This window comes from Danio rerio, chromosome 17, assembly GCF_049306965.1.
Source record: "Danio rerio strain Tuebingen ecotype United States chromosome 17, GRCz12tu, whole genome shotgun sequence".
Lineage (NCBI taxonomy): Eukaryota > Metazoa > Chordata > Actinopteri > Cypriniformes > Danionidae > Danio > Danio rerio.
The window spans coordinates 32294391-32319188 of record NC_133192.1 but is presented as its reverse complement, the minus strand read 5'-3'; the positions used below and the strand labels follow the sequence as shown (position 1 = coordinate 32319188).

Genomic DNA, 24798 nt, shown 5'->3' with positions numbered 1-24798 from the left:
GTCGGTCGCTTTAACAAGGAGGTTAAAGACCATTGTCTCTGGCATGGTCAGAGGAGTGTGGTTTACCTGCGTAGCACTTAACTAGCTGGCCTCTGTTACAGTTGCATAATCCTAAAATATATTCTGAGCTATAATAGGATGGTTTTTCTCTATACATCCCATCTTGTAATTGACTTAACTTTGTTTTAAAAACAAAACTTTCAAATATAGATTTTCTTTTATTTATCGTCACAAATCTCACATTCCAGTACACATGTATTTAGTGTTATTTACCACTGTATGGTGGTAAAAGATGTGTTTTCCACTTCCAATTGCATTATGGTTCAATTAATTAAACCAAAAAACGTTTCTTTATTTTACTTAAAATGTACTCAAAACATGAACCACACAAAGATTACTTTTATTTCAAAATAAAAACTTTAATTTGCATTTATTTTTTCTCTCCAGCAAACAAATAAAGCAATTGTCCTCAGCCTATTCACGTACCTTTCAGAGGGAGTTCTGGAGGCAATACATCTTTCAGAAAAACAAGTCTGACCAGTTGCTCCAACAACATTTCAGTGCACTAGATGTCTAGTAGAAAAACACCACGAACCCCACAACAACAAACAAACAAACCCATTCAATGTTAATTCCCTGAGGATATCATCACAAAGTCTGTGAAATCCAATTTTTAAAAAGTCAAAAACAGGCCATTGGTTTATGCAGCTCAAGTATTTTCAATAATTAGGCTGGTTTCATAATAGTGTATCATGCTTCAACTAAATCTTAAAGCATTCAAAAGTTTATAACAGAAATAATACTTTGATATGCATTTTACAGAATATTGCACTTCGGATCATTGGTCAGTGAAGTAGATAAATTTCGTTGATATTTCTCAGTTTTTTGTTTAAAACTAAGAGGTGTGTTTAATATTTTGTTCATACAAATAAACCTCACCTAAAAGAACTGAAGTAACAACAATAATTGATCGACAGCTATGAATTGATGATATGATTCTACAACGTATTATTTAGATGCTTAAGTAAAACGATATCAGTGCGTTTCTCAGCGGCAGCTCAATCCATAAGAGAGGCAAGGAAAACTGGATAATTAGGTGTTCCCCATCCCGTAACCGGATCCCAGGAAGGGGAGGCGCAGAAACCCTTCCCCTCAACTTTATCATCCAGACAACTGAGATGACATCCCACTGTTACCTAAGAGCAAGAGGAGAAAGCACTGTGAAAATCAACAATTTGCTGAGAAGATACGGTTACTGAAGCAGCAGAACTAAATGTTTAAACAGTCACGCTTAAGCTTCTAGTTAGTCAAGCTCAATTTCACACATTGCTGCAGTAAGACATGTCTGTGCAGTGCATTTTTAAGCTTTGCCACAAGGGGCTCTACTAGATCAAGAAATTCCAAACAGTCCCCTAAAAAGTGCTGGGTTCCACACAATCGATTTGTGTTGAGACAACATGATGAAATTAAGCTAACTTATTCGCTTTTACAAATTTAAGTGGATTGAACAAATCAATTAAGTTGTCCTAACTCCTCAATAATCATGTTGTAGCAGCTCATTTTAAATTAGTTTGAACAAACAGGAAATGCCATTTTTTAAGGTGTAGAACAACATTGTACTTTAAAGTGGACCCAATACCAAATTCTGAGAACCACTCGTCTGTTTAATAGTTTTTAGCCCCAAGTAAACCACACATTTTTGGGTCCAAGCAAGATCATTTGTGTGTGTGTGTGTCTTTAAAAGCAAGTGAGCTGCTACACTTTCTAAAAGAGGACCGTGCCTTTACAGCTTGTGCCTCAGATACTTGATCATCAAACTAAAATACACTTGTCTATCTACAGATATTGACTAGGACACACCAAACTGACATAAAAGAATGAGCAGAAACGACAACTGACTGTGCTGTTGCCTTAAGTCAGGGTTGTCAAACTCAGTTCCTGGAGGGCCGAAGCCCTGCACAGTTAAGTTCCAACCCTGCTTTAACACACCTACCTGTAGGTTTCAAACAAGCCTGAAGGACTCAATTGGTTTGATCAGGTGTGTTTAATTAGGGTTGGAACTAAACTGTGCAAAGCTGCGGCCCTTTTGGAACTGAGTTTGACACCTGTGCCTTAAGTCATCTGTGTCTGGTCCTGTCTAGACCAAAATGATGTACGTGTCTGCATGAATAAATATAAATTTCCATATCTGCAGGTGTATGAACAGGCAGTATATGTATTGTCATACCACAAAGGGAAACCAAAGCTAGTACTGCACACATATAAACCGTTAACATTTTCACAGTATTTGATGCTCACAACAGCGGGACATCCTTGTGCAAATGCTTATGATAATCCATGTCATTTGCAAATATTTATAAAAACTGCAACACATTGACAGACAGTCGTTTCCTGTAATTTGTATATGTAATTTATCTTAATAAATACACTCTTATTGACACAAAATAATGCAAAGTTGGATAAATACTTTCAAATGTGTAAAAAAATGTAGAGATTAAACTGTCAAATAAATAATCTGCAAACACTTACATCATAAAGGCCTTTGCCTTGCATTTTGTAAAGGCGAGGGTTGATGAATCCCAAGGCGGGAAGGCCCTTCAGGAAGCGCTGGTCATTTATGAGGGACAGAATTCCACCCACAACTGGAGTTGATGCCTTCGAGAAAAAAAAGGAAATCCAGATTACAAAATATCACTCTTTATTGGATACTGTATTGAACCTGAATTTTGTCATTGTTATTGAACATTAATTCTGTATTTTATTTTGTACACCTGTTTAGCACTAGTGATGGGTATCTTTTTTGTTGTTATTTCAGAAAAAAAGTGTGCTGCAACAAGGACTTAAGGGACTTTGGAATCCCTCAAAGTTGTTTAGGATGAAATGTTTCAAGATAGTGTCACAACGCATACCTATGTGTGCCTATGATGTACCCTTTGATGCTTCTTACGTTCTTGTCGCAGCACGAGTGGCACCGAAATTTATATGCTAATTCGGTCCAGTGCATATCGGTTACATAGATGCATCGTCTTTGACAGCTTACAACCTCATTTGGCACTTTCACCAAGTACGATTTTGTAGACACCAATACTCCGATTTCAATATGATAAAGACAATTCTCTGATTAAGAGTCTATCCTGTAAACACCGATTTTTGATTACCTTAAAGGACCACATGTTGCTGATGTAAATGAAACATGCCGAACTGCAGCTAAGGTGGAAAAATAAAAATCTGAAATGACAACAAACTCCAGAGGAAACGTTGGATAGCGTGATGACGCAGTGACGTCAATCACTTTATGTGCTATAACATGTAAAACATGATCATAAAGGAACATTCAAAAAGCAACTCATGCCATATTACATGTCCACTTAATCATTCTCTTCTCTTATTCAGATTATGGCAAGTAATTAATTCGATTATAAAAAAATTTAATTTTAATCTTTATATTGTTCAATTAATATATATTTTTTAATCAGATAAAAGACTTTTCTAGAGTCGCTCACCATAATTTTGTGGCTCAAAAGTATCAGGCACTGTTTAGCACCCCAAACGATACCCAACCCTACACCTGAGTCTTCAAAATATTAAGCAGCATCATGTGACATTGTTGAAAACTGTGATAAGTTTGGCAGTTTTTTTTAATAAATAGGTAACAAAAAACTAATTCAAAGCATTTGAAAAAGGATAAATGTCTTTACTGTGACTTTAGATTAAGTTGATGCCAGCTTGTTGAATATATTAATAAATTATTAAATTAATAAAAAAATTAAATAGATCTCTGAATTTAAGTCAAAGTCCTAAACATTTAATTGCAATTTTGCATTGCATCTACAATAATACATTTTTGTACAACAACACAAATATGACAATATACGATTTGTAAACCAGGTGGACCTGGTGATTTGGGGGCCCTAGCATTTATGAAAAATAAACTGCATGTTATAACATTTGGTGCTAGGGGTTCTGAAAAGTCGGCAAGTTGTAATCACTGGCTGGCAATGTATTGACTGAAGCGCTCCTACTGTACGGAAGGAACGTTCCATTATTCTTGGGGGCCCAGATTTGAAAAGAAGTAACAGCATTACAATCTTAACAGTTATAGACAGATTTTACAACTTATGATAGAGCTGTATGAATAATATAGGTTTTTCGGCATTGGTTTTTCCCCAGGAAAATTCCCCGGGGCCCTAAGCGGCAGCTTACATTGCTTATTGGTTAAGCCCGCCCCTGCTAGTAAAAAATCTTGATATTGCACTTGCAAAACTTTCTTTTGATATTATCTACCAACCGAAGTTCCAGAAACCCATGGGATGGGCACACGGTTGGAGACGACCCAGTAGTTGTCAGAAAGCGCCGCTAGGTCTGGATAAGCTCTTCCAGTGGTGTTAAAATATGTCTGAGGAGGAAGAGACTGAACACTCTTCAGATACGCTCTAACAGCATCAACCTACAGAAAACAAACAAACACACATATCTTGATTTGTAGAGTCTTCACAACAAGCCAATAGGTAAACCCCCCTCACTGAAATTATAATACATTGCATGCAGCTAGAAAAGTGTTTCTTAACCACAGTGCTATAATACTCATACTAGTGCTGCAGTATGCAAATCATTTGTTTACTTGTAACATCAAAATGAGCCTTAATCATGTTTCAAACAAAACGTGTGAAATCTGATATTCACCATAGACAGTTAGGTCATGTAAATGTGCCAGCTAGAACAACAGCTAATAAAATGTGTTACATTTAAGACCATGTTTGCATGTGCGATGCACTACTGTTCTGTGTTGACATACATACAAACATGCATCATGTTTATTCATCAGAAATATAATTTTTTTAAAAACTAGCCGATACATCTGGAAACATCAGATGTTTCATTGCCTAGTATGAAAAATGCTACCTCAAAGACAAAAATGGGTCTCTTTGCATACTAAAGAAACAAATTAAAAGCTTAAACCTTAGCATGATCAAATTTTATTTGACACTTTTTCCCCAGTCTCCTTACCGCAACTCACTCTCAAAATTGTCATTAACACCATAGTGACCACAGCAACATTCTGACATCTTGAGCATTTGGCATCCATAATTTTTGACTCGAGGACTATGTTTGGCAGATACACTTTTGTTTATTTATGACACAGAGGCTACTTTTTTTAAAGACCTCTCCTGGCTATGTCCAATTAAAAGCATTTTTAGCCTCGTTGTTTGGGTTTGGTTTGGATAGAATAGATCTTTATTGTTATTGTTTTGAAGCAACGAAAGACTGTTTAGCAACCTACAAGGTTTTGGCATAATAGACTAACATAAATAAAGAAAATAAGAAAGAAGTGTTCCTAAATGCAAAACAAAAGTTTTGAACACATCCCCATTTTTCTCAGAAAACATTTCTAAAGGTGCTGTTAACATGAAATTTTCCCTGAATGTTGGTAACTAATGTAAAATGAAAGGATGCAGGGAAAAGTATTGAACACTTGAATAAAGAGAAGTGTAGAAAGGCAGTGAAAGCCCAGACAGTAGCTGAAATCTCTCAGTATTTCATCAACAACCCTCTGCCATTCATCATTGTAAACGAATATTAGCTGCCTCATTCCAACATCGACATTATCCGGATGCTGAAAATAATACCAGAGTGGAGCAAGAAAATGATCCAAAACACAGCCAAGGAAACTCAAATGCTTTCAGAAATTCAAGCTGTAGAATGGCCCAGCCAATCACCTGACTCGATATAAAATGCCAATTAAAGATCAGGTTTGATAGACGAGGCATACAAAACCATCAAGATTTTTACACTCTGTTGAATTCTGTGAAACCTGAGCAATTCAGGTGACGTCATTCCTCATATGAGGTGTCTTTACGCTGCCATCACCAAAAAGCCTTTTATATAAAGTATTAAATGTGTTTCAGTAGTTCAGTACATTATCCTTGTGTCATTCCATTGTTTTTACACATACTTTTCTTTTTTGTTTTGTTTCATTTTATGCTTGTATTGTTTGGGTTTTTACCAAAATCTAGTTCAATTCCATGTCTACAGCTCCTTTAGAAATATTATTCCCAGGAAAAACAATGTGTATGCAATACAAGACTGTATAGTGCAAACTAACAACAACTTACTCATAAAGCACGTACATTTACTTCAATAAAGAAGGAAGACTGAGGCTGCAATATATTTGTTTGTTTTCAATCTATAACAATTTCATTTATTTTGATTCATTATGAGCTTGTTTTTAGCAATATCTGGCAATTAAATGCTCATAACTCTGTGATTTCCAGGCCCACATGAAAGATGCACACTAAAAATATATATAAAAGGGACAGTTCACCCAAAAATGAGCATTTACTCGAAGTTCACCCACACTCAAGTGGTTCCAAATTCTAATGTGTGACTTTCTGTTGAGAAAAGTTAAGCTGTAATAACTTAGCAAATAGCAATAGAATAAACAAATACTGTGGAAGTCAATGGTTACAGTTTTCTTCAAATTATCTTATTTTGTGTTCAACAGGAGAAATAAAGTCAAACAGGTTTAGAAAGGGTGAGTAGTTGACAGTTTTCATTTTTGGGAGAACTATCCCTTTAAGCACTAGTATGATGTTACACTAAAAGAATTGTTTGTGGGATGTATATTTTTTTGTCACTCCTATAAAAGCCCACTGAATACACTGCAGACTGATTTTTTGCAGCAACATAAGCATAGCAAAGAAAACCGGCCGATCATGCTTTACCTGATAATCCGGCATTGGAAACACATTACTGAAGCCGCCTCCGCTGATGTAATCTGTGACCTCATAGCTGAGTTTGAAGGGGTTTTGAAAAGAAGTCCCACCCACAGTGGTCACATACGGACTAGTGATGGAAAAGTTTCAATTGTTAATCAGTTCATCAGTATTATACAGATTATTTAGAAAGCAATATCCACCTGGAAGCAGGAAAACTTGGCCTAAAGGTATTTCTTTCTTTGGTCAGGTGTCTACAGCCTGCTCCACTGTCACCTGCATTGATACATCCAGTGTATGGGAACAAACATTTTTGATAACCTTTTTATTTTATTTTTATATTATAAATTAAAAACAAAGTATGTAGCACCTTAAAGATGACTTTTGTTATCTTACCAGAAGCAAAGAGCATGGATATCCCTCTGAGGCCAGCCTTCATGAACTCAATGTTGATGCGGTTCATGTAGGCTTCAGACAGGCTGTCTTCATCGTCTCCATAGCTGATGGTGTGAACCCATGGCACAGCAGACATGTTACTGAGCAGCAGCATCCACTGGAGAAATGGCTCCTGAGACTCATGACGACCTGCAACGCAGAGCACAGGGAACGCTGGGATTTTTACAATGCATGGAGTGGAAGTATCTGTTTACTGAATTTGTAATATCCAGCAGACATGATCCCTAATGCAACATTACTTGTCAGTAAAAACAAAACAAAAAAACTACAAAATAACAAAAATGCACTAAAATTGAATAGAAAACAAATCTCCAATACAAATGATTAAAATATCATTATAATGACTAAAAAGAACACTTTAATTAAAAAACTAAACTACAAATAAAATAGCTGACCCCATTTTTTTTTTAAGTTTTAGAAAACTAATTGTAAAAAAATATAACAATAAAATAGTATTATATAAATTTTTTATTAGTATGTTTTATAGTTATTATTAAAACAATCAAACTATAATGCACTAACAAAAAAAAAAGTTACAGACAAAAAAATAAATAAAAATAAAAAACACTAGAACCAAGTAAAATCTAAATAAAAAAATAATAACTAAACAGATGTTTTGAAAACCTCTAAAAAATGTTTAAAAAAATAAAAATAGTAACTACAAAAGTATGACAAAAAATTACATACCAACATAAAAAAAATTTTAATATACACGTTATTAATTAAAAACACGTCAATGTTCAAATAATACCAGTGTGGATGTCAAACCTGGATTAGTGAAGACCCATGTAGAGATGTTTGCTCCACTGCTCATGATGTATTCCACATCCAAACTGGCCTCAATGCCAGCTTTCCCTCCTCCCTGAGTGCCCACGACCCGCTCCACAGTAGACATGTGTGTGAATCCACCACCAAACAGACTCATGAACTCAGCCAGGTCAGCAGGGTGGTAGTACTGCTCCAAAAACTAACCAGTGTACAAGGTCAAGTTAGAGGAGATATTTTACTACCAAAATGAAAATTACAGAGAAAATGAATATAAAAAAACAAGTCTTTACCATATTTACCCAGTTGATTGATTACATTAAGTACTACAAACTAAAATGCTTCTTAAATATTCAAATAAAGCATCATTCTATTAAACATTCACACATTTGCACAATTCTAGAATAAAAATGGAAGCAAGGTTAAAAAAAGCTTGTTTCTTTTTTGTTTGTTTGTTTTAAAAAGGATTTTACTTGGGGGATTTTGGGAATCTTATTTTATCACTCAATAATTGTGAAAAAAAACTGCTAAGAGTCACATAAAACCATTGTCACAATTTTAGTAAAATAAAATGTTCTAATTAATTTGCTTGATTATATGTGTAAATCCCCCCTATAAAAAAACATTTAAGACCTACAAACATGGATAAAGTTTGACAATAGACAAAGGTATTGACAGGTGCGTGATCAAAAAAACGCAAGCATGGATGAGTGAAACCTGCACAGTAAATATGAAAGGTGTACCTGAGCCACTGCCTGGCTGTTGTTGGCGGCAGTCCCCACATCTTTTGCTGTAAGGTTGTAGCGATTCCTGATGACTGCAGGAGTGACACCCAAATGATAGCCTAATATGGCTTGACGTGCTCCTTCCCAGCCTTTACTCACAATCTTGCGTTTTTGTGGAAAACGGTGAACTCCTCCAACTAAACAATAAAAAATATAAACATCATAAAAAGAACGACTTAAAGACTATCCATAAGGAACACCATATAACAGATATTTGGAATTAGTAAAAATAAATTATGAAAATAAATGTTAAAAAAGGACAGGAAATAAAAATGTGATACCGATAATGCAAATGATCAATAATAAATTAGTTACTTTTCTATATAGTTTATGATATTGAGTCATTTATAGTAATTTTGTTGTTTTTGTAAAATCTTTGTAACAATGTTTGTAACATCCTATGTTAATGTTTTCCCATTTAAACTTTAATTTAAGTCATTTTTATGTTTTGTAATTTTTAATAAAAGGAATTGAGCTGATTAAGTTGCATTGATTAAGCCAGATGATATCCTTTTTAAACATTTAGTGCAGTAGAAAATAAAGGCATCTCATAAAATTTACGGAGAAGTGAATCAAACTGAGCTACTTGACGTCTGGTGTTTTTGGCCACTTGCAGTGTACGTCATGCTTTCAGATGCACAAACGCTAAATGAAGCCAAGTTAAAAAAAAAACTGAGACTGCTGAATTTGATTTGTTTGGTTCTGTCAAACCTACACCTACTCTGAAGCTCAGAGTGTGTTCAGCATGTTTTATGCAGAACTGCAGAGAGGAACTAATGATGTCAGCTCCTCACCAAAGTCTAGATGCTGATGCACATCTTCATGAACTGAATACTGAGATGTCGACCTCAACAGAGTTTTTGTATTTTTACTGAATCGGTGAAATTTACTGCCAGGGAGCAAAGCTTCAGCCACCCTTAAAAAAGAAAGACAGAAATGAGAAACCAAAAAAGTAAATACATGGAGGAAACAATTATAAAATCACTGCTAACAATGGCAATATTTAATCAAAACTACATGAAACACTACTGATAAAAAGACCTGTCAATTTTAAGCTTTTTATGAAGTGTTTCAGTCTGATGTAAAGCAACATCCAAAATGCAATTCTTTTTTCTTTTGTCACACTTCAGCAATTTGTGTCTGAAAATTTCAATTACAGAACACTTTCTAAACTTTTTTTTTTTAAAACAAGTTTTTTTTATCCTGCACCTCATTGCAAAAACCACCACTTCGATAGCTTTCACATACACCAAACTTCAAAGTTTTATTCATATCTATACATGTCTATTCTAAAGTTTTTTTTTGTTTTTTTTTCTGAATTATGATAAATAAAATGAGTTAAATCCCACTCCAATATCTCAAAATAAAAACAAGAGTTATAAACCTGACTTCATCCAATGATTGTTAGAAAAGTATGCAAGTTAGAGCATATTTAAATGAAGCTCTCATGATCACATTTGCATATCTAAACATGACCTTTTCGAAAATTTGGTAATAGAATGATCAACTGGGAAATTCTGCTGAAAACTATTATTTTTTTACTTTCTTCATCTACAGTGAAGTGATTTTTTCTGCCATGAATAGTGTAGAATTCACTAAAATTGTTCTTACTCCACAGTCATGACACACTGAAGGAAGTCCCGTGTTATAATAGTGTGACAGTCCATGACCCCATGACTCCGAAGCCAATTCTCTACCACTTTTTCAGTCAGCGGAGAAGGTCTGGAAAGAGCAGCGACTTCGTCCAAACTCAGATACTTCCCTAAAAAATATAACAGGAATGGAAATCTGATGACTCAGTCGATCAATTGATGACTCGGCTGAATAGTTTCAATTGCAGCATTTGAGAAGCATATTAATACCATATTGATGTGAATCTGGATCTGATACTAGTTTGAGTAACTCTTCCATCTTGCTAACATTCTGCTGCTTCAGCGCAAATGTTAGTTCAACTTCTTCCAATGGTCCAACCCGTCCAAGAAATGTCCAGTCCCCAGGTACACTAAAACAACAGGGAACATGATTAAGTTTTGTTTTGTTTTGAAAATAGAGATTGTGAAAATTGCATGAAAAAAGATCAATGTATTTTATAGTTTGGACTAGGCAGGTTATTGTAAATATTACAATATTGATTTAAGCTACAAAATATGATTAGTTTAACATGCAATTCAACATTTTAGTGAAATACCTTATTGTAATTAAAGGGATATTTCACCCAAAATATTTTAATTCTCTCATCCTTTGCTTGTTCCAAGCCAGCTTGAGTTTCTTTTTTCAGTTGAACACAAAAATGCATATGCTGAAGATTCTTGTAGGGTTGGGGGGCATCAATTGACTTCTATCGTATTTATTGCCGTTGCTACCATGGATGTCAATGACCCTTTTCCCAACATTATTCAGAATATCGTTCATCTCACTTTATTTTTTTATTTTTTTATTTGTTTGCTTTTTTACGTAAGTTAGTTAATGTTAGATTTACAAAACAGCAGCTGAACCTATTAGCTAAATTAAATAAATGCTCAAAACGATTTCAACAAGTGATTAAACTTTAACATCACCTATGATAAATAAATGTTTTATAATTTTCCCATCATCAAGTCTGCACACAATCAGAATTTATAACATTCATTTAGCTAACTCACATTGTTGAGCTACATTGTAAACATTTTTAAATCAATATCTTGGACATGTTCTAGACCTGAAAATGGTTAGGTCACTTAAAAATATTGTTCCAATCTCATTCGTTCATTTCATCATCAACAAATTAAAATATTTTAGACCTCTCTCTCATCATCCATAAACAGGATAATAAAAATTATCCAGACATGTTTAAATAAGGAGCAAACATTATCAAAACATTCCACATGACTTCAGTTGTTTAATTGTAATTATATGAAGACCCAAGAACAAATTGTCATGAGATAAAAAAAAAAAAATCAAATATCCTTACATTGCCTATGTTTTCTCTCCCTCATCAAGTCATCAGGGTCTATATTTACTATGGGCAGTGTACGTATTACCATTAGAGTCAGCAGCACAACATGCAAGCACTGTTTTATTATTAGTATTGTCCATTTGAAATGAGAACCCTATTCTTTCTCAAGCTGTTTTATAGTCTTTTTCTATGCAATTGTTCTTGGAGTTTAATATGATTACAGATGAAGCACTGAAGTTAGATGCAATGCTGGTTTTTGTGTTTTTGTTTCTTTTTCTGGACTTTACATTTCTCAGGACTGTTGCTGTCTGGAGGAACACGATCTTGGTTTATTCTAAAATATCTTAATTTGTATTCTGAATATAAATGAAGGTCTCAGGAGATTGAAAAGAAATTAGGGTGAGTAATTATTAAGAGAAATATTTTTTTGGGTAAACTTATATAAATACATTAAGTTTTCAAGCATTTTTTAAAAGTTTTTTTAAAGTATGAATACAACAGTATGAATATTCTTAAAAAGTGCTGTACATTTTGAATAATACATATTCACTGGATTTTAAAGTACCAAGAATAACAATATCATGCATGTTCACAATATCACAATGTAGCTACCGCATTCTTGAATATCGGCAAATGTCTAGTTTGGACTTACACAGCATCTTGGTCAGCCTCGAGCAGCTCTCCATTGACGAGCCAAATGAAGCTCAGCACAAAAACAGCAACCCTATAAAAATACAACACTGTCACTTTAAGAGTTCACTTAAAAAAATTAAAAATGAATTATTTAAAGGTCAACGGACGAAGACATCAATAAAGTTACTGAACTGACTTTTGTCTCTTTTCTTACTTCAAATAGTCAATCTAAATGATTAAAATGCTAGAAGGCAAACTAGCAGCTCACATGTGAACTCGTTTCTGGTCGAATTCTCTCTCTGTCCTGACCATCTGACCTCGCGATGTGAACCACAGTCTCAAACAGTCTCTGCAAACATTAAACTAAGACTGACGGAAGATAACACAAAGCAAATAAAAAAGTAACTCACCGCATTGCTTTCGTGTTCGTGCACCTTGACAAACACAACACCAGTGTCCGTGTCCGAATCAGTCCAAATGTGCTGATCATGTGAGCGTCACGTGATCATCAGCTGATCTTTTGTTTTGATTGAGGAAGTGCATGTGCGGATAATATCGTGAAAACAGAGGTATAGCATGATATATCTCATGTCCTATGTTATAAATATTTTAGTGTCAAATTTTGGGTAATTTTGAGTATTTTTTGTATAAAGTTATACTTAAGTCGTGTGAACAAACTCCAAAATAGTTACAATGTGTTTTGTTTGTGTCTGTTATTCTAAGCAATCCAGATATAAGCACTCAGATTGGTTAATTGTTAAAATAAATAAAACAAAATAAGTTTTAAAAATAAATATAACTTTTAAAAATAAATGTTAGTTATTTAAATAACTTTTAAAAAGAGCAGACTAAAGAATTAATTTCATTTTATGACGTTTGGGCAAGTGTACTTGAAAATGCCCATAGAGATCAATTGTGGGGGTTAGTGACCTGTTAATAGATAAGCTTCTGACGCTGCAAAACAAAACAAAGATGATATGATTGAGGTCAACTTTATATAGTGAGTTGTTGGAAGTTGAAAAAAATAAAATACTCTGTTTAAGGGGGTTTAAATGGAGGGGGTTAGTTATTAATGTTCCGAAAAAGGTAAATAAAAATGAATTATAATGAACCTAATTCATAAAAAATATGTTATTGTTATAATTATTGTAAAACAAAATAATTAATATCAGTTTTAATGGGTCACAATAGATATAATCATGAATAATTTAATTCCTAATTAAAAAGTAAAATATTGAGTTCAGGAACAGAATTCAGCAAGAAATGAAGGAGTGCGATCTTGATTCATGGCTGCTCTAATTTATATTCATATATTATTTTTGAGTTATCCAGTAATTGAGTAATATTCATTCATTCATTCATTCATTTTCTTTTTGGCTTAGTCCCTTAAATAATCCGTGGACACCAAAGCAGAATAAACCACCAACTTATCCAGCTGGTTTTTGCGCAGCGGATGCCCTTACAGCCACAACCCATCTCTGAGAAATGAGTCATAATTAACATTTACAAATTTAGATTTTAAGTTGTATAAATAGATTATGATCCTCGTTCTTGTCTGTTTTGAGAAAAAAAACTGAAAGGAGGTAAGACAAAGAGAGAGAGAGAGAAAGATACGATTTTTAGGAAAAGGTGTTTAAAAGATGACCGATCATTCCCAAGATGATTTGGACATCTTTGACTTTCTGTCATTGGAGGAGTAGACCTATTGGGTTTGGATTTTCATTGACAGTTATGAAAATATATGCTCTGATTTTGGCGTCTACATGTGAAGATTGTGTTTATTAATCTATGTTTAACCAACTAGAATCGTTCTATGTGACGTAATGAAGTAGATAATGGCCTGACTGTATACGCAGATCAGCTCATCAAGTGCCAGAAAGTCAGAGATGTCCAAAACATGTTGAGAATAGTCTGTGACCCTTTTGGACACCGTTTCCTGAAAACTGTCTCTCTCTTCCTCTCTCTCTCTCTCACACGCACACAAACAGAGAAACTTTGGCCACTTCAAGGCCACTCCAAGCCTCCTAGCACGCTTGTTTTTCAAAACATTCTGATATTAATGAATTTTCTCAGAGGATGAAAACAGCAATAACAAACTAATAACTTTTTATTTATTTTTTTTTGAATATTTTTTATTTACTTTATTAACTCAAAATCAGAATTATTTAAAGCTTATTAATAATTTAATTACTGAATTACTTTAAAAATTTACATTTGACCCTAGACCATGAAAATGTATGTTTGTGGGAATAGCCAATATACGTTATGTTTTTTTTTTTATGACAAAAATCATCAGAAGAACTAAGTAAAGACCATCTTCCATAAAGAAATTCAGTAAATTACATAACATATATATATATATATATATATATATATATATATATATATATATATATATATATATATATATATATATATATATATATATATATATATATATATATATATTGTTAGTCATAAGCGTTGCTATATAATGAGAATATTCCATATATACTCAAAAATGACTTTTGCTGTTTGTTCAAACTACTTAACTAATTATTTAAAATGAGATGAAACAACACAATTCTTAGGTTTGTTTCGAGGACAACTTTATTGTTTTATATTCAATTCACTTAAATTTGTAAAAAAAAAAAAAACTATCTAAAAAGTTATCTTCAAATATTTTTGTTGGGACAACACAAAGGAATTGTTTGGAACTTCTATAACTCTGAAGATAAGAATAAGTTTTTTCCAAGATGCTTTTCAGTTTATCTCCTTCTGAAAGCATGACAAGCTGTGAGGTATCAGTCCATTAATGTCATCTGATGGCTCTGATTATGGGAACAAGTTCATAATAGATGTTTCTTTGGCTGCTTGAATGTGTTTAATGTGTTTTACTGACTCTACTGAATATTAGTCATTATGAGGTCAGAGAGAAAGCAGCAGAAATGTACTTTCTGGCAAAAGCTCGATAGTTTGTAACCCAATAGTGCTATATATTATAATAGAGTGTTGGCTAATCCAGCCAGCAAATCAACACACAATCAGCTGCATATCGACGTGGATGAGCTGCCGTATTTTTGTGGTGTAAAGTTGTATAAATTAAGTGTTCAGGTAGTAGCATTGGAAAAAAGCTTTACTTGAATCTGCACATTTCAGGCTGAAATGATTTCGGCCACATATTTCAGCTTAAGAACTTGAGCATGTGTTACCTGTAATGAAATGATAATGGATGGTTATGTTCCGGTAAGTGGCAAGTGAAAAGAAGCATATGCTTTATGATGGTTTAATAGTCTTTATTTTTTGGTAGTTGACAAGGTGTAAATCAATAGAAAATGGATAGCACGAAGAAAAAAAAACTAATCTAAATCCATGCTATTAATCTACATTATTGAATGCATTCACTAATGGGTTGCACAGCAGAGGGAATATCACATAACATAGCCAAAGCCTTTAAAGCTTTGTAGGTTGTATTTTTTATTTTTTGGAGGGGAAAAAACAAGGATTTTGTATTTGTGTTTAAGAGTTTAATTTAATCTAACCTGATTTGTTTATTAACCATCTAATCGTGAAACAGGGATATTATAGTTAAAACCATAAAACCAAAAAGATCAAAAACTTTAAAGTATTTAATTTCAGCTAGATGAAAAGGACATTTTCATTGTTTAACTTTAAACTATTTTTTAAAAAAGTTTTATATTAAATTAATTCATTAATTAAAAGAATAAACCAATAAATAGCATACAACAAAATTAAATAACATTTAATATAAAACCAAAAAAGATAACAATACAGGTGACTGCATACTGTTAACTAAAACTAGAATACTATATTACAACTAATATTAACTGAAATAGATTACCAGCAAAATCATAACAAAATGACAAAGAATATAAATGTAAGTACAAATAAACTCTGTACATATACAAAATAAATGAATGACTGACTGAATAAATGAATAAAGAGAATCTGCCTTAAGTGTGTTAAAGGACTTCAGTAAGTAATTTAAGATTTCTTTAAGTGGCACTGAAATTGAGTTTACCGATAGCTGAATTCACACTGATGTATATGAAGCTTTAACAAGTAAGTTTAATTTAATCATATGTAAATTACGGTTTTGTAAACTTCATTTTCCATACTCTCGTCATAATTCCGTAAGAAATGAAACATTATATGTTCACATGCAGTAATAAAACTGCAATACAATTTGAGATTTATACCTCTAAAACCTCCCCTTATTACCAATTTGTTTATAAACAATTCCAGAAAACATGAGGTTGATTTTTTAGTTGGAAAAAACAATTTCCTTACAATTGAAGTTAGATGTGTGACATAAAGACTTACTTTTTAAATCAAATGTATTGACTATTAATGCAAGTAAATATATAAGTTATACAAGTAAAAATATTTTCAAGCTAAAGCATGTTTTACAATTTATAAACGTACAACACTAGTATTATAGTCAACTGTAGATGGCAGTGCGCGCACATTAAAATATGCGATTACACAAACGATGGCAAGTAATAAAAAGTGAATTAAAAATACTGTAAAAAAGCAATTACTTTAAGTCAAAACAGTATTATTGCCCTCAAATATAATAATAAAAAATACAGTTATGCCTGTTTAAAAGACATAATTATTTTATTTCATATTAACAAAAATACATCTATAGGCCCACTAATGCAAAGATGAATAACTCGGCTGTTTTATTGTAATATATTCATATTTTACAATAGTTACGCTCAGTTTGTTTAGTATTATAAAGAATAAAGTGACACCCTTATTCCTAATCAAAATTAACCCACTCTTTGGTGATTGAAACACACATTTCTCAATCTGTTTCCGAAAGAGGGCGCCCTCTGAACACCGAGCAACAGGCAATCAGCGTCTCGCATTCAAGATATTAACACTATCTAAAGAGCAAAGGGGAGTTTCCAAAGTCATCAAGTCCATCCAACTTTGCCATTTTCGGCCAGAGACCACTGAAAATGACTCCCAAGAAGACTGCCGCTCCCTTCCTATGGGTTTCCTTGTGCTTTGGGAATGTTCTTGAGGCGGTGGTGCTGGGATCGGCGCTGTATCCCTCTGATAACGGGCTCCACTCACATCTGGATGCGCGCGGTCCAGCAGGAACCAGCGCGAGCTCCCGGAACGAGTCCACATCTGTTCATGTTCCGTCTTACATGATCTCTCTGTACAGAACTCTGTCTGAACTGGACCGACGGACTGGTAACGGCAGTCACACGCGCTCCAGGAGATATGCCAACACGGTCACCAGCTTCATGGATCTGGGGCAAGGTGAGGGAGACAGACAGACATACAGACAGAGATATAGATGGATGGGGTGTAAAATAATCTCCTCCTTGAGGCCATCGGTGCGGTTTTTATATTTACAGATTGAGTCTGATCTGTTGATTTTGATGTATTACACTTGGCACATCAGATCTGTATGGCATTACGCACATGTTGCAGTAATAAATCATGTTGCTTATTGGCTATAATTGACAGCTGTCAATCTAAGACGATTGATCTCTACTTGACTGACATTATTAATCCATGATATTGCCTTTAACTTATTTTATGTTCTGAATAGTACTATTTTACTAATTCTATTTTTTAATGATTATTAGTTGCGTATTATTATTGTTGGTTGTGGTGGTGGTGGTGATGTTGTTGTCGAATAATATAATTAGCTAATATTAATAACAGTAAATATTAATAATTATAATACGAACCAAAACTCCTAATTATCACTATTGATAAGTGACTAACAATTAGCTAGTATGCATAAAAACATTTACGCGCCGTTATGTATGTATTAGAATTAGTTTAACCTAGTTTGTGTCCTAATGAAACTACTGGCCACAAAAATACATTAGTTTAGAAAAAAGGCTAGAGTGATTTCATACTTTTCAATTGTATAAATATGTCTACTGGGTATGTCTGCGTAATGCGTAATTGCTTTAAAACAAGCTTAAAACTTCACTTTTTTTAGCATACCGCCAAATAATATGATTAAAATAACATAATGCAAAAAGAAATATGAAGTCAAATGTCTCAAATTTCCAACATCTGTGGCAAATAAAACTTCAGCAGCACCTTGAGCTAAAGTATCTAAAGCAGAGCACGCGCTCTCCCCTCCAGGTGCTGCTGATAAAGAAAGAGAAACATTTTAATTTGAAACGTATGTTCAAATAAAGATTGTCACGTGAAATACAGAATTTGTGAAATGTAGTGTGTCAGTCCGCCGTCCGGCCAAATATATAGATATGTGTAAAGAAAAAAAAAATGATGTGCGAGAGATTGAAGTGACACCCATGCATCGACGGGCCAGCTATTACATTTTGAGGGCAGACCCTTTGAATAATAAAAAGCGCCCAGTGTCACATTTGGTTAGGGGTATGGTTAAGTAGGCTATGAATTCCAAAAGTCATTTTCTGACCATATTTCCCAACATTTTGTGAGGAGTTGAGTCTTAACATCTGATTTTATTTCTGTGAGATCTTACAAAGCAAACAAAAAAGACGTGCATAACTTTGTTTAAAATTCAATAGAGGACTGAGGAGATAAAGCTGCATTCACACATCATAAGCAATGTCCAAATATAATTTTAATTTTTTTGAATAAAGCTGTCTTCACTTATATAACAATAGCATGAAACAATAATTCTTCTAAAAATATCTATTAAACATGAATCTATGATCTAATCAATTTCATTAAATGTTGTTGGTATATAAATAAATGCATCAGCCCTAACCATCAATTAGCAGTTTTAACATGTTTGCTTTGAAAATGAACAATTTCTGGTTCCAATCTGACCTATAGCATGGCTTTGTGGAAACATCACCTGTCCCCATCACAAATGATGCCAATGGATTAGACAAAAAAAAGGTAACACTTTATTTTGATGGTCCATTTGAGTATTAGTAGACTGTCTACTTAATATCTGTTGATACTGCAGCTAAATAGAAATTTAACTGACTATAAGAAACTTTGCAATACATGTCAACTTACGCTAACCCTAACCCCAACCCTAACCTTACAGTCTACTTATAATCTAATGAAAATTAGTAAATTCAACAAACAGACCATCAAAATAAAGTGTGACTAAAAAGAAACCTAATGAAAATCTTTGTGTAAAATTTGATGACCAATTTGACTGTCTGAAGACATAAAAACTTCAAATCCCAGGGTACTGGAGTCACTGAGTGCCTCAGCTTATTCTTAATGTTATGTCATTGTTTAGTCTTGCAAGCAGATATTAGCTCAGAGAAGGATACTTTACTTTAAACCCCTCTCCTCTCTTCACCTTTCATTTTATAGCATTCATTTGTCTCAGATAGGAGATAAACATATAGTGCTTTTATTTGAAAATACCTTTTGAATGGTCCTTCATGCACTCATGTAGCACCACAGGGCAGGTACAGCATTTCTGTTCAGTCCCCAAAAGTCTGGTAGCTTAGTTCAAACAGTTTGCAATCACCATTTTCAGAACCTCCCTCATAGCATAGCATCAATATGATATGTCCTGATCTGGCTTTGGGTTTTTTGTGCAGCCAACTCATATTGGATGAATCCTCTTCATGTTTAACCCATGAAACTGTGGTCCCCATATCAGGTTGCATGCTACTCTGGGTTTCATTTTTGAACTGGTTGTCAAGATGTCAACATCGAAGCTTGTTTTACTCTGAGCGCAAAGTCTGGTCTCTCTTAGCAAAGGTTGGTTCTGCATTATCTCAGTTACGGATGAGACTGAATATTGGATGTGTTTTGCAAGCAATTTCATTCTCCAGACAAAGAAAACAAAGAAACAGAGAAGAGAAGACAGCATCTTGCAGTCATAGATTTTGTTCCCCTACTGTGATTTCAAGTTAGCCATGCGAATAATGAAAGACCAGTTCCAGTTCACGGTGGCCACAGAAAACCGAGGTCCACCTCAGCTTGAAATGTTACCTAACATTTAATTACACCCTTAAGCCACCCACTTTTCAAATTTACTATGTCCTCCTAGGGACATATAGAGGCAGGAGGAGGACTTGAGCATTTCCAATGTCCTGCCAAACCTTCTTCTCACTCAATCAGTGTAATTAGCAGATGCTGCCAAAGGCCGACGCAGACTGACAGGTCAGCCAAATGCTCTCCACCTGGCCTCCGTAAGCACGCTGCACCTCATGTTTGGAGAAATCATTCAGGCCCTTGAATGTTATTCTCATCGAGTAGATGTACTGACAATTTGTGTATGCCATTTTCACAAAAGCCATATGCAAGACTGCTGAGGCAATGCATTAGTGTCTGCCTTTTGTAAGCCGCTTGTAACAAGTTCTTATTTTTAATATTCAGCACTAATTCATTCTTTCTCTTATACCTTTAGATGAGCCTTCACTTATGTTCCAGCAGCAGTACACATTCAACTTGTCTGGACTCTCCCGACTGGATGAACTGATGGAAGTGGAGCTGCGGGTTCTGAGGAGGCCACCGCAAGATGTCTTAAGCTTACTCTCTTATGGTGGGAACCTGTATCGTCTGCTCCTTCACACCTGCTCACTTCCAGGATCTCTTCACCAACCTTTGCTTCTCAGCTCCAGGACCATCGATCTTCTAGATACCTCTTCAGCCACATGGGATGTGTTTGATGTCGGCCCAATCATAAAGACCCCCCTCAAGCAGCACAGGACTGCAGAAGACACTAGGTTGTTGTGCCTTAGCATATCTGCTGTTTCTGATTCAAATAACGAGGCTGTGCATCCTGGGATGCTGGGTCTAAGCCGCGAGGATCAGCAGACCCATGAAAAAGCCTTACTAGTGGCGTTTTCTCAAGCACGGAGGAAGGAGAACCTCTTTAGGGAGATCCGTGAGAAGATAAGGGCTATGAAAAGTCGGAAGTTTTCTAATCCCACACCAGAGCATAGTATCAAAGGTCATCCGAGGCATCGGCGGAGGAGAAGGACAGCACTAGCAGGCCGTCCTGGAGTAGGACCCATTACCAGCGGAGGAAAGGGAGGTGGAAGACGGAGGACACGCTGCAGCCGGAAACCGCTTCACGTGAATTTCAAAGAACTTGGTTGGGATGACTGGATTATTGCACCGCTGGATTATGAAGCATATCACTGTGAGGGTTTGTGTGACTTCCCTTTGCGCTCACACCTGGAACCAACCAACCATGCCATTATTCAGACCCTCATGAACTCCATGGACCCAGAGTCCACCCCTCCCAGTTGTTGTGTACCCTCAAAACTCAGTCCCATCAGCATTCTGTACATTGACTCGGGGAATAATGTGGTTTATAAACAGTACGAGGACATGGTGGTGGAGAGTTGTGGGTGCAGGTAGCAATGTGAGCGAGGGGTGAGCGACCCCTGGACACTACCCTAAAGCCTCATTCGCGGAGGCTGAGCACAGCATTGTGGGCAAGACGAAGCAGTCGGAGCTGGTGTAAATGTGTGACAACGAGCATGTGTGTATGTTCAGATGGCGATAAGACAATGAGTTGTGTTTTAGAAGCGAGCGGAGGACATGTGTGCCGAGCAGCTCCAAATTCCCCTTACAACACCAAATAAACATCTCCTCAACGGAAAAATGAGTGAAAACCTGGGCTTTCCAGAAATTATTTTACATCCTGTTAATGTAAACTCAGTGATAGAGTGTTGAAGTATCCTTGCAGCAGCGATAGAAATGTTGGCCCTGTTAAACTCTGTCAGAGTCTGGGAATCTGTCAGCGGCAGCACACAACTATAACTTGTATAACAGTAAAGGTGCTTTGCATGACAGTCAGCTTATAGTCAAGAAGAAATAGCTCAGAAGAGTTTGTAATGCCTCTCTGAGGAGTCTAGCGATCCTAATCAGATATGGCATTGACTGAGCACTTTTCACTCCAAAGTTTTCCTGGTTAGCATGGCTTCGTTAGCCCCTGTTGGAAGATGTTGTAACTACAACATGTTGTAACCACCATGGCTCTCAGTTGAATTCTATTCAAAATAGCACATTTTTATGAGTCAACTGATTGGCAAGAAAACTGGGTGCAGGAATGAGCACTCAAGAACAAATCTGAGAGATTTGAAAACATAATACTCACATAATACTCACCAATAGCTTTCTTAGTCCTCCATGCAGTATGTTTTTGAAGCTTTAGAGGCTTTTAGAATTATAAAGTAGACAACTTCCAATCTCTAATGTTCAAAAGTTCATATCAAGCTTCCTAAAACTTCACAAGGGTTGTTTAGTTCATCATTTTATATTCTTAAAATAACGTTTTGAATGCTAAAATTAAGCTGCTTAACGAGAAAGAGAAAGGCGTTTTATGAAAAATAAAATGATGATGACACCACATTTGGCTTGGGTCAGATGATAAAGCTGCAGTATAGTACATGATGTGTGCAATATGTGAAAGATAAATGACTTCATTGCATCGAGTGACCTCAAACCTTATTTTGTGAAAGGCGCAGTGAAGCCAAAATCAAAATGATTGCTTTGTTTTATCTCGACACCAGATTTGGAGATCTACTTTCAGCGTTCACCTACATTGACTGAGAGGGTGTGTTTACTTGCGCTGGTAATTAAATTACATTTGTTTGATCCTTTAAATGTCATGACTTATTATGGATTATCATACAAATCCAAAACACATCCCCAAATGCTTAATTGAAAACATTTGCGATAGCAGCAAGGTTAGCAAAAGTGCAACATAATACAATAAGTATAACAAAAACTAACCCAGTTCACACCCAGCTTGAAAAGTGAAAATTCAACGACTTTCTTTCTTTTGTGGGACAAAAGCAGATGTTTTAAAGAATGAAGGTTTATCATTACAATTTGAGATCAATTTAAATGGAAAACAAAAAACATTTTCAGGGCCCTACAGTGGTGTCACCATCAGTTTATATACATTTAGTCAACATTTATGTTACAGCATAACATACAATGATTTTTTTGGTTCGTCTAAAAATTTGTTGCATAGGCTTATAGTTTTATTCATTCACTGAGCCAAAAAAATATAGACCAGTGTTTCTCAACCACGTTCCTTGAAGACACCAGCTTTATACATTTTCCGTGGCTGTTTCTCAATTCCAGGAACGCAAAGAACAGACTTAAACATATTTTAATACGAATTTCAGCAAATAAACACCCTTAATGTGTTTATGCCTTTATTGAGATTTTCATGGTAATGTTTACTTTCACCTGTTTTATTTAGGGAAACTCCTGAGGTAATCTCTGAACTTTAATTATAAATCTATATAAATATCTACATAAATTCTCACCTCCAGTCGGAATGACTTTCTGGGGCATTCTAGAGTGAGTTCGGTGCTGTCTGCATCGAAGCATACCAACAAAGCATCCAGAAACTCTCACTCGTCCTTCGTTCTTGTAGTCTTGAGATTTGGAACTGAACTTTGGCAGTTGATGATGATGTTACATGAGAACATGAGGACGCAAGATCACTGAAGAGCGCATATTGAGAAACAGCCCTTGTCTTTCTAACAAAACACACCTGATTCAGATCATCAGCTTATCAGCAGAGACGTGTGACAGGCAAAGAAGACATCGGCTGCGTTAGAAACCGCATACTTCCATACTATATAGTATGCTAAAATCAGTAAGCGAGCCAAGTAGAATTTCCGAATTTATAGAATTCGAAAAACAGTATGCGAGAAGGATGACCTACTACTTCCAGCGAGATTCTAAAGTGCGCATCCCATGGATGCTGCACTATCCCATGATGCTCCACGAGCGAATTAATGAATGGGACTGAAGCAGCGCAACTGACACGGGTAGGTCACGTGACCATGACAATATGGCGGATGTAGTAAGGTCAGAATTCCATTAATACTGCTCACATTCAGTCTGTATAGAACGTACTTTTCTAACGGCTGAGTAGTATGTTTAAATTCAAATGCAGTGAGTAGTAGACAGCTTCGAATGAAGTCATCCCATCCAGTGTTGGTGGTCCTCCAAGAACATGGTTGAGAAACACTGATATAGACAATAACAATGCCGTGGTCAGACTGACTACGAAAGTGACTTTTCCCAATAAGTCAATTTAAGCATATAGGCCTATTTTAAAAAAAGAAAATACTGTAATATTTTCACATTTTAAAGTTTGCAGTTCAATCCTACTGGCCTAAATATTATATTTTGCCACTACTTAGTAAGTATGGGGGGTAAAACTTTTTTTGATGGTCTAGTTGAGTATTTTTTAGACTTTCTGCTTAATATCTGTTGATACGGCTCCTTTAACAGACATTTAACTGACTAGAAGAAACTTTGCAAGTGCATGTCAACTTGTCCCTAAGCCCTACCTAACAGTCTACTCATAATCTAATGAGAATTAGTTGACATGTAGATGCAGTGTAACTTAAATACAACAAACAGACCATCAAAATAAAGTGTGACGGTATGTTATATGTAAAAACACCTTGCTGTAATTCATTTGTAATGTTTGTAGTTCTGGAAAAAAAAGGATTGTTCTTTTAATATATATCTTATATAATATTTATTTTATTTTCCTGAGAAGAAAGAAAGTTTGGGTTAACTGTCA

At 35.1% G+C, this 24798-nt stretch overlaps 2 protein-coding genes across 3 annotated transcripts; one reads left to right on the top strand and one right to left on the bottom strand.

The window, feature by feature from the left end:
• Positions 1-398: 398 nt before the first annotated feature.
• Positions 399-12779, bottom strand: tpp1 (tripeptidyl peptidase I). Of its 2 annotated transcripts, none has more exons than XM_005158808.6 (13): positions 12556-12779; positions 12307-12378; positions 10582-10721; positions 10331-10481; positions 9514-9635; positions 8678-8856; positions 7938-8136; positions 7110-7298; positions 6917-6989; positions 6723-6843; positions 4289-4447; positions 2530-2655; positions 399-1196 (listed from the first exon to the last, which is right to left on the bottom strand). In XM_005158808.6, exons 1-13 carry the CDS (start codon positions 12597-12599, stop codon positions 1059-1061), a joined length of 1713 nt encoding a protein of 570 aa, XP_005158865.2. In that variant the 5' UTR covers positions 12600-12779; the 3' UTR covers positions 399-1058.
• A 4461-nt stretch (positions 12780-17240) lies between these two features.
• On the top strand, positions 17241-24732 carry gdf7 (growth differentiation factor 7). The gene is made up of 2 exons (XM_689471.8): positions 17241-17564; positions 20638-24732. Exons 1-2 carry the CDS (start codon positions 17255-17257, stop codon positions 21594-21596), a joined length of 1269 nt encoding a protein of 422 aa, XP_694563.3. The 5' UTR covers positions 17241-17254; the 3' UTR covers positions 21597-24732.
• The last annotated feature ends 66 nt before the right edge of the window (positions 24733-24798 follow it).

Bases quoted from the DNA above. Each gene is read 5' to 3' on its own strand.
- tpp1 (XM_005158808.6), bottom strand. From the start codon at position 12,599: ATGGTCAGGACAGAGAGAGAATTCGACCAGAAACGAGTTCACAT. The intron at 6,990-7,109 runs GTAAGATAACAA...GTATCAATGCAG, and splicing joins ATCCATGCTCTTTGCTTCTG to GTGACAGTGGAGCAGGCTGT. The intron at 4,448-6,722 runs GTAAAGCATGAT...TGTTTTCTGTAG, and splicing joins TTCCAATGCCGGATTATCAG to GTTGATGCTGTTAGAGCGTA.
- gdf7 (XM_689471.8), top strand. From the start codon at position 17,255: ATGACTCCCAAGAAGACTGCCGCTCCCTTCCTATGGGTTTCCTTGTGC. The intron at 17,565-20,637 runs GTGAGGGAGACA...TTATACCTTTAG, and splicing joins CTTCATGGATCTGGGGCAAG to ATGAGCCTTCACTTATGTTC.